At 32.1% G+C, this 10,934-nt stretch overlaps 2 protein-coding genes across 2 annotated transcripts; one reads left to right on the forward strand and one right to left on the reverse strand.

The window, feature by feature from the left end:
* Positions 1–657: 657 nt before the first annotated feature.
* Positions 658–5,891, reverse strand: LOC110422225 (P-loop containing nucleoside triphosphate hydrolases superfamily protein). Its single transcript, XM_021436054.2, has 9 exons — positions 5,561–5,891; positions 5,288–5,479; positions 4,927–5,150; positions 4,769–4,830; positions 2,430–2,648; positions 2,112–2,241; positions 1,698–2,029; positions 1,446–1,590; positions 658–1,097 (listed from the first exon to the last, which is right to left on the reverse strand). The coding sequence occupies exons 1-9, from the start codon at positions 5,568–5,570 to the stop codon at positions 846–848; spliced, it is 1,566 nt and encodes a 521-aa protein (XP_021291729.1). The 5' UTR covers positions 5,571–5,891; the 3' UTR covers positions 658–845.
* A 2,988-nt stretch (positions 5,892–8,879) lies between these two features.
* QQT2 (P-loop containing nucleoside triphosphate hydrolases superfamily protein) lies at positions 8,880–10,863 on the forward strand. Its single transcript, XM_021435081.2, has 5 exons — positions 8,880–8,970; positions 9,122–9,236; positions 9,368–9,482; positions 9,624–9,850; positions 10,196–10,863. The coding sequence occupies exons 2-5, from the start codon at positions 9,141–9,143 to the stop codon at positions 10,490–10,492; spliced, it is 735 nt and encodes a 244-aa protein (XP_021290756.1). The 5' UTR covers positions 8,880–8,970; positions 9,122–9,140; the 3' UTR covers positions 10,493–10,863.
* Positions 10,864–10,934: the final 71 nt, after the last annotated feature.

Genomic DNA, 10,934 nt, shown 5'->3' on the forward strand with positions numbered 1-10,934 from the left:
TGAATGCAATGCTATGGATTTCTAAACCTTCTGAAGTTCCATGGAGGTTCCGGCATATTGTTTCTCAAATTAAGTCAATGAGTTCAAAGCTTCTGGGTTGGGATATCAAGCACATTCCCAAAACGTGTAATGACATAGTCGACAGCCTTGCTAAAGATGGCATGGGAAGATCAGAGGATTTATTGTATATTTCTCCTGCATGATACCTACTCTCTGTGAGTGTGGCTTATGATCTCCTGTTTCTGCCAGCAAAGAGCGGAAAGAAGAACTTTTGCTGCTTCCACTATTCTTATCCGTTTTAAGATTTTGGATGATTGTAAATTGAAGTGTGACTGTTCATGAAACCATATGCTGGTTTTATCCTTGCCTTGGCTGCTTTTGTAAGCCAGGTTAGTAACTGATTGCTATCTCAAATCAGATTCTTTTGTAAATTACAGAGACACCCTGTTTTGATCAATGAAAATCTTTACTTATTCAAAAAAAAAAAAGATTGCCACAAAGTTATGCTTTAATGCTCTCGACCAAACTTATTTCCTTCACATGAATTTGTACGTGTTGAATTTCCGTAGCTTCGTATGTTTTTTAGCGCTAAATCTAGTAGGAGCACAAATTTGCCTTATCTACACTTTATAACAGTAACATTAAGAAGAAATCCACTGATAATTGTAAGTAGACCTTCAATTGATGGGTAGATGCACACGCATGATAAAATTCCTCTGAAGAACCAAAAAGAAAACGAAACAACCATTTTATCCCTCAAGAAAATCTTTGCACATGAGCTGAAAGAAAAATCCAAGGCTTTTGTGATATGCATATATAGCCTGCTGGGGTGGATTATGTTCATGTTATTCTTGTGTTTGGATGTTGGATTTTTCGATTCTTTGAATGCAAGTCTTTAGCTCCACTTGAATGTTTGGTCTTGAAGGGGAGAAAACAATATCTTTCCAAACCGAGCCAGGCTCGTGTACTGGACTTGGCTCTGTGTAAAGCTCATACACAGATTCTGCTCCTGGGTTCAAGCTGCGGACATTTGACAAGCATTTGATGTCATCTGGATCTATCAGAAGCGGGTTATCTCCATCTTTCCATGCTATCAACTGCATTTGTTTGCAAATTACATGCAAGAGAGAACACACAGATTACTCAACGAAGAAGAGTTCATTGGTGAAAATTCAATGGTTAGCAGAACAGACAACGTCGAGACAAGGAAGAGATAGGAAAAGTGTAAACAGGCCTTTTTCAAGGCGCCCGAGTTTATCAAAAACACTCACAATTCTTAGTTTCATGTAAAGTATTAAAGTCTCACTTCATTTTACTTACTTTATCCCTTAGTGTTTGCAGGCATAACCTCAATAAGGAGATCCAGAGTGAAAGAAATATCGTAATCATTTCTTTAAACTATGCTAGCAAATGGAGTTTTATCTTATTAATCAGTAAGCTTTTACCTTAGAGGGGCCTCCCACTGCGTTGGTGCAATAGAGCCTGGCATTGTCAACAAGTTGGCAGTATCTTGGAAATGCAGTTGCAAACATTTTGTGGGATTTTAACTGGGAATTTACTCTCACCGCTCTTTTCACCATTATAGCCCTCCTGTGCAACAACTTCCAAACTTATAAGCCAATCAAACCAATCCAAATGGGGAAACAAATTCCTTCTGAATGAGATGATGAGTATTCAAACTCGCAACTGCCATTTACCTTATTCCTCTGACAACAGCTAGATACGCATCACAAAGCACACCAACCAGTTCTATTCTGTATGGTTTCCTGTGTGTCTCACCATTTTCTTGGTGTCGATTTTCCTCCTCTTCTTCGACCTGCTCCCAATAGTTCTCAGTAATGGTGCCATCTTCGGCCACCTTGTAGCCAACCCCCATCCTATAACGGTGTTTGTGAACGTTTCGAGCCATGGCAATTGTCTGCTCGACGAACGGCTCCCATGATAAAGTCCCATCCATGATCACATCACGACCTTCATTCAAAGCCGTTACTAGCAACGACGAAGCAGCATCAGTGGAGGATTGGTGAACCTGGTTACTTTTGGCAATTGATGTTAAAAGCATCAATGGAATGGAAATAGCGAAAATTTGAAGTGCTGGAGAGAAGGTTTACTAGTTCAGCTGTTTGAAGCAGATCATTGTGGTGACCCCTAGAGCTTAGAGCTCTGTAAATAACATCGGTTTCCTTGAATGCATCCGCCTCCACCACCACCGCATTTGCTGCTGCTCCTGCCCACAGTGGTCTGCCAATGCCGCATGTACAACATCAAATATACTTAGTATAATATCTCTATTTAATTAAGCTCCATTTTGTTCAATCAAAGTCTTTGGCAAACTAGTTTCATACTATAATATCTCTAGCTAGTTTTTCTTTGACTAGGTCCAAATTATGCCGGGTAATCATTTGAACAATACTAATTATGCTACTCACTCTTTGAGTATATCTTTGAGGACAGTGCTTTTGCCAGCTCCCATACCGCCGCCCATAAGCAGCAGGATGGGGCTCCGCTGGCTGTGAGCCACCGGCGCCATTACGTCCGTGTATTTTGATTCGTCATCCGCACGTCCCATCGCTTTCATCTCCTCCACCAGCGTCGTGAACAGCCTAGTCACCTTTAAATTCTTGGCCACCCTCTCAAATCTCTTGTGTCTAACAAAAACCAATCAAACTTTTCAATCCAAAATTATTTTCCAAAATAAACAAATTGATCATTAATTAATTAATCTTCAAAAGCTTATCCTATCTGCCAAACTAGCATTAATTGATAAATTGCAGCATTCTTTCTTAATTTTTGGATTGGGCAGTGAACTGCGAAGGACAAGACAAATACGTCACCTGCAAGAAGAGACAAATAAGAGAAGTAGGGTCTTAGACGACAATGGAAAGCTCAATTTGCTAGCATCAAAGTCGTGTTTTAGATGAGTAGTCATCCATATTTGTCCCATGCTCGTACTCTTCTGACAATACCGCTCAATAAACAGTGCTTTTTTAATTTTTTTTTCAATAGATTTTCCCTAATATAAATTATTTGGAATTGTGCACTGTAATGATTCCAATGTTTCATTGAATTGTACTCATCCTATATCACAGTAGTAGCAAAAATGGCAAAAGTAACTATCAAATGAAGTAAATCACGCGAATAAACATATTTTTAAGGGTTCTTTTCAAAAATATTTCGCATAAATAAGATATTTTTAAAAATAATTTTTTTATAATTTTAATTGTTTTTAATTAAAAAATTAATTTTAAACAAAATTATTTTTAATAAAATCGATTTATATGTTTATGCTCTGCTCCTCAAATCAACTCATATGCTTTGAGTGTTTCTCGCTAGATCATTCATATCTAAAATATTTTTTGTTAAAAAGAAAATTTTTTAAGTATTTTGAGTATTTTAAGCATTTTGGAGTGATTTTTGATATATTAAGATAAACCTTTAAACATTTTGAGCATTCTTCACCAAGTAGGTATATTCGTTGATTATATTGTTAAAGAAAATATGGTGTGTTATTTGAAGTTGTTAATTTTGTTAAATAAAATTCAGTAGTTTTGATAATTTTTAAATATTATGTAAATAGTTTTTGTGTATTGCGTAACTAATTTTTAAACATTGTATTACTAATTTTTAAATATTACGTGAATAATTGATAAGGCGTGATTAGTTACTAAGGTATTGCGTGACTAGTTTTTGGGTATTGTTTAAAAATTAGTCATACAATGCCTATAACCTATCATGCAATATCTAAAAATTAAAGATATAATGATTAAGTCATATAATACTTAAAAATCAATCTCATAATACCGACATAATGTCTAAAAACTAATAATGTAATACTTAATAATTAATTAATTACCTTACTCGCAGCCAAGTTTAAGTTACTAAAGTCATACATAGTTTTAATTTATATATATGTCTAATCAATTTTAATATCTTAACTTTGAGGTTTTATGAATATGAACCAATAAATTAAAAAACCCAAAACACATATCTTGATGTTATCTCTATTTTTTGAGATTGCGAGAAAGAGTTAAAAAGCGAGATAGACAGTATTTGATAAAAGAGAAAATCGATATTTAATTTTAAAATTTTTATCTGAATGACAGAATAGAGAAAACTAAAATCATTTTAATTTATTTAAAATTATTTAAAGAGCATTGTTATCAAGTCATATAAAAAATTTACTAAAAATAATTAAAATTATAATAAATAATATTTTAAAATTGAACTTATGAAAAAAATTATCTTTCACAATTTTTTTCAATTTTTAACTTAAAATATCTAACCCACAAGAATAATCAGATGTCGTTATGATACCTAACTACATTTGGTTAGTTCTTTACTAACGCACTAATTTATCACTAACTAGTTAATTATACTCCATATCCTTATGATTATTAATATCACAAGTTGTTGGCCCAAAGATTTAAAAAAATAAATTATTGTCATATTATTGTAGTAATTTAATACCCGGCCCCTTGCGTGGCTAGTGGGTTTGACTAGTGAAAAAAGAAAAACAAATTAGCGGTCCTCTCTCATATAAATATAATATACTAAATAATAATATTATATTCTAATACGATTTGAAGGAGGGGGACAAAAGGACAACGGAGATAGCGTAGGGAATATTTAATTTCAATTTGGTTCGGTGCGATGTTATTTTAGAGATGATAAAGCAGCAAGTAATAATTACAAGAAATATTATTTAAAGACAGTAATATTAATTAAAATATATAGTTGAAGGCTAATGGCAATGAAATTGATAACCAACCTTGTTGCTGCCATTACAAAGTCCTTTAGCTTTGTTTTCTTCTCAGATTCTACGCTTAGAAGCTGCAATTCAAATTAATTAAATCGTTAATTAATCAATTGTCAGATGAAGATTAAGTCTTGGGATTAATTTGTTCCACAAAAAATTTGGGTTCATACCTGGCTGATCATATGAGAAGCTTGGCTCCAATGGAAGGCAAAATAACTGAGGATGCATCTCTCAAACTCCTCCATCAGCTTGACGTACAAAGTCTCAGCTTCTGGTTCATTAGCAAAATATTCGAAGATGCTAACCTCACAATCTTTGGGTTTTTTCAGATAGTTATGAGCCAACCTGCACAGCTGCGGACACTCGTTTGCATCTGCAAATCCCAGTTGCCTAGCTGCAGCCCAAAATCAAAAGACAAATCATTTCTTTAGACCTTGCTGTGGAAAAGAAACCGAAAGGGTTAATCTGTTTTATATCAGCAAAGCAACCAACATAAAGTTGGGAAACCAAAGCTAAATATATAGTATATACCAACAAAATGGGAGAATCTTTCCAGGCTTCCAACACGGCCTGACTCTGTCCTCTCTAGCAGTGGAATGATATTTTGATCTTTAACAGGTTTGCTCTTTCGCCGGCGGTAACTTGCGGTGGCCGCTGCTGCGATGGCTCCGATGACAGAGGCTGCAATGATGCTGGTGATGATGACTTTGCCATGGCCAAGCTCTACAGATAATCTAACAGAATGTTACAAAACCAGGAAACTTCACTATCGGAAAGAGAGAATAATTAATTAGCTAAGCTTACCATGATGCATCTTTGTTCTTGTCGTTGGAAAATATCCAGAGAATGAACACAAGTGGAACTTGGGGAACTGGTAAAATGAAATTTGCGGTTGGGTTTGATTGGTTGACAGCTGCTGGATAGGAAGCTTTATAGAGTAGAGAGGAAAAGATCAGCCAATAGAAAGAGAAATCTGGAAATGAAATTCCCACTCTCAACGACCGAAACATAAATGGAAATTAATAAAGGTGGAATTAATATCACGTGGAATCTGCTGCCGAACCGAGAGAGAAACGTTCCCGTTTTGTTTCCGATTTACGGATCATGACGAAAAAGAAAACCCACCATCATTTTTTTATGCATTAACTTGTAAAGCATGTTGTTTGCTAATATTATAATATGGCAACTACTATATATACTGAGACTATATAAGACAATAAAATGAAAAATCGATGCATGATTTTACCCAATAATTTTGATTGTCCCATCATTTGGATGTTTGCTATAATTATTTTCGTCTCTCAAAATGAAAAGCAAAAAAAAAAAAAAACTACTGGTTTTTATACTAAATAGTAATTTATCAATTGTATTTGTTTTTATGTTCAATTTTGCGACATATAGAATGTAAACTTTAGTGATGAACTCTAAACAAATAAAGGGGGATTAAGGTCAGATTTTTATTTGAGTCAATGTTAAAATTTACTATTGTATGTTTGATTTCATTGAATTTTGACACTATATATTAAATTTTTTTTGGATAAAAACAATCAAAATAATAGAAATTTGTCACTTATTAACTATATATTAATTTCTGAATTTTATTATTTTTTATCCAAAAATCAATAAAATTAAAAGGATAGTAACAAAATGCGTTAACAAAATATTCCACTACGTTTTGTTCAAAATTAATAAAATTGAAAGTAGAGTGGTAACATATAATAAAATTATAATATAGTGATAAAATTCTATATTGAATCATAATAGAGTGACAAATTTAATCTTAAATTCACAAATAAATAATGTTTTCAATAGAATTGTTTTTTTATCGAACAGTTTGTGTGCATATTATACATATTTTCCACGATTAATTCATTTCTAAATTCAGCTAAATTAAAAATAAATGGTACGAAGATGCTAGACACTAAAAGTAAAAGTATTAATATTTTAATACCAAATTGCAAATGATGAACTATTATAGTGTCTCATCATACAATACATTATATTACATTATCGACAAACGAAATTACCCTCAAAAAAGTAATGCATAAAAGACGTGGTAGGAATAATTTTGGTTCACTTTGCCTCTATCTTTATAATGTTTAATCAATTCATGGACGTTTTACACTTTATGTCTTTGTCTACTCATCTAGCTTTCAAGGACAAATCAAAATCCACATTTGATTGAGATAAATGGAATAGTCATTTTTTTTTTATTTTCATTCATGAAATAAAGTTATATTTAGTTTAATGAAATGACTATTACTCGGAATAATCATTTTAAGAGAACTTTGAATAGCCATTACCAAAACCCCTTTTGATAATGGCTATTCCGAAATGTTGGGAACAAGAATTAAATTAATTAGACAAAAATACTTTTTTACAATTTAAAAAGTTATCTTACAAAATAATATTAAAAATACATTTGATCATATACGACTTATTCCTTAATTATTTCTAAAATTATTCTTGTCAACCAATCAATAAAATAAATCATAATAATAATTTCCATCTTATTTCATTCTGATGAACTAAACTATATAATAGTTATTATTTCTTTATTTTATTCCTACAATATAACAATTTTAGTTCCCCTCTATTTTATTATGTGAATCAAATGTACTCTAAATCTTCACCTACCCATCTAGTTTTCGAGGACAAATCAAAGTCCACACTATTATACGATTTGAAGAAAAAATCAAGCAATAATAACCTAGGAAATTACAAAATTTTAAAAATATAATTAAGGGGTGCTTAATTATTGGATTAAACATGCATAATTAAGATCCATAATTAAGTTTAATTAAAAATAATTGGATTAAGATGCCTAATTCTAGTATTTTTCTTTTATTTATTCATATAAGCACGACTTAAACCTTAAACCCTAAACTCTAAATCCTAAATTATATGTTAAGTAATTATATCTAAATTCTAATATTCTATCTTTAATTAGTTTCGAAATTTAATTGCTCCAATTCATCTTTTAGAGCAAATAAAGCATTAAAACAAATGCACTTAAGGAACAATACCTAAAACAGAAGTCTTTTCAAGTTGAATTTAATTACAGTTTATCACGGTAAAGAAATCATTACAGAAAATTTGTATTCTATATATGATGTCATGAACTTATTATTGTACTGTTAAATTAATTAATGGGTGTGATTATACGTTTAATTAATCAAATCTAAATTAATTCAATTGTTTGAAACATTAATTTGTGTGTCTTAAATTGTTAATGGATTTTTTCTTCTAATGTTTAAGGTAAGGATGAAAAGAAATGTGAGAGTGGCGATCTTTGGTGTTCTTCTTCTATTTTTTTTTTCAGGTTTTTCTTATTTCTGTTTTAAATTCACTTCAAAAGCTCATAGGTTTCATATGAGCTGATGTAACTTAGGCTAGAACTATGATAGACTTAGATTTGAATTGCAATGTTTTTTTTTTTTTAATAAAATACATAAAATTAATTTAAGTAGGAATATATTTAGGAAAGGAGTTTTCGTATAATTATTAGAATAAATTTATCTTCTTCAAATTATATGAACCAATAGTCCATACGAAAGATGAGATTTATATCATGCACGAGAGAAATGAGAAAATTATTTTTTACATCAAAATATTAAATTAAGTGTTCAAAAGGTTAATCTCAGAAGATGTATAATATCTATATGTATAAATTTTTAAATTTTTTTTATCTATCTAATCATATTGTGGCTCGTCTTATTTGTCTCAATTTTGAAAGTGCTTGACATGATTAAAATTTAAATTGAATTTATTTGAATATTATTTTATAATAAAATAATAATTTTATTTTAAAAAATTAATCTTCTGGCTTTTAAGCTATCCAAAATACTTGTTGGATGTGATTATAAAACAGCTTGCTTATTTCTTTGAAAGGATTGGCATGATAGATGTGGTGTCTATTCAAAAAGTTAAATTTTCAATTAAAAGCTCAAATGTCTCTCCAAATTTGTCATTCTAAACGTTTTGGGTTGGCCATCAATTCTTTCTGGGCCTCGAACACCAAAATTTCTTTGCGCGGGCCCTATCCAAAGCCCATGAAAATATCCTAGGCCTGATTCCAGCCTTTCAACCATTTTCTCTATATAGGGGAAAAAAAAAAACAACTAAAAAGGGTAAAACCCTCAGTTCTTTCAATGTTTTTCCCTCACAAACAGGAAACCCTCGAACTTCAAAGTTTTTGAAGCACCAGTAAAGAGGTTCGTTTTCATCACTTTTATACAATTGCTTCTTTTTTTTCAACCTTCTTCTTTTTTGGGTTTGTCTTTATCTTCCCATTTCTTTCTCTTTTTTCTTGTTCTGAACGTAATACTCGTAAACTTTTTCTGGGTTTTCGTTTTTTTTTTCCAGAACTAACGTTTCATTGAAGATGGAAATTGATTCTGAGTTGGAAAAATCAAATGTTAAAGTCCCAGAGGAAGGCACTTCAATGCAAATGGATTCCCAGGAATCCTTGGAAACAAAGGTACCTAGGGAAGTCTTCCTTGTATAACTGATTTCAGTTTAAGCATTTGAAAGGACCAAAGAAGATTTATCATTTTTTCTTGTTGGGTTGTTCCTGTAATTACTATTCGGTTACTGGATTTCAATATGTAGGGAGACAGTGATGAAAAAGAAAAGCTTGCTGATTCTATGGACAGATTAAACATTGAGTCACCTTCAAGCGGTTTCAAGAGAAAACCAGTTATTATTATTGTTGTTGGGATGGCAGGTAATCCAGGAAACCCAAATTGGGTGGTTTTAATGGTTGTTTATATGTAGCATATTAGCGCTCTAATTGAAACTCAAGTTATTAGTAAGTTTTTTTTTTTGGTGAACTTGAATGTTGTAATATGCTGTTTGATTTGATTAGGGAGTGGGAAGACAACATTCCTTCATAGGCTGGTTTGCCACACTCAAGCTTCGAATATTAGGGGTTATGTGATGAACCTTGACCCTGCTGTAATGACCATTCCATTTGGTGCTAACATTGATATACGAGACACGGTTAAATACAAAGAAGTGATGAAGCAGTTCAATCTTGGACCTAATGGAGGAATCCTTACATCTCTCAACTTGTTTGCCACCAAGTTTGATGAGGTAAGTCTTCTGAATTTTCTGCATTTGGTTCCAAAAAAAATTTGTCATAGCAATGCTAAGCTTTTTAGTGCTCTGAAGAGCTTTCCCTATGAATTGTGTCCTAAAGTAACCTCGTTAGATCCAAAATGTTGAAACTGGCAAATGGCTGGCCTTGGCTCATAGTTTATGCTTCTTAAATTTTACCCCTAATCTATAATGGTGCTTTCATGTGCATCCAGAGTTGTAGTTGCTTTTATCTTCTTTATTCTCTCAATTGACATGCTTGTTATATTCTTACATTTTGGTGCTCTTGAAACTTTTCATTTGTAATTTCATGCGAATGACTCTGCAAAAATCCAATCTCAGGTTATTTCAGTAATTGAGAGGCGAGCAGATCAACTTGACTATGTTCTTGTGGATACTCCTGGGCAGATTGAGATATTTACTTGGTCTGCTTCAGGAGCTATCATTACAGAAGCATTTGCTTCAACTTTCCCTACTGTAGTCACTTATGTAATGGATACACCTCGTTCGGCAAGTCCAGTTACCTTTATGAGCAACATGCTTTATGCTTGTAGCATCCTTTACAAGACACGGTTGCCTCTTGTATTAGCATTCAACAAGACTGATGTTGCACAACATCAGTTTGCTTTAGAGGTATGATTAATTTCCCTATTAGATGCAACTATTCTTTTGGATTTGGGTAATATATTTTCAATCATTTAGTATGTGGTTTATCCTAAACATAAGGTTATAAATATCTAAAGGATTGAGGAATAACTGAGATGTTGGAGTTGACGTATGAAAAAGAAAAGAGTAAAATACCTTGACCTCCCTAACTTTTAGCTATAATTCTATGTGGGTCCATCAGTTTTTGAAATAGATAATCCGTCCTAAAAGAATATCTTCCATTAGATACATAAGTCCAACTGTTAGTCAACCATTAATGTTTCCATTAGTATGATGACATGGTAATATTAAAAGGACAATGTTACCTTTCATTAATTTTAAAAATTACCACTATATAAATTATAATTTTTCATTTTTAAATTTTTTTTCTCTTTTGCAAAAAAAAAAAAAACCCTTTCAAGCCACCCGTGTCTGA

Source organism: Theobroma umbraticum, unplaced genomic scaffold (assembly GCF_002168275.2).
Source record: "Theobroma umbraticum cultivar Fairchild unplaced genomic scaffold, ASM216827v3 scaffold_130.0, whole genome shotgun sequence".
In the NCBI taxonomy this organism is placed as follows: Eukaryota; Viridiplantae; Streptophyta; class Magnoliopsida; order Malvales; family Malvaceae; genus Theobroma; species Theobroma umbraticum.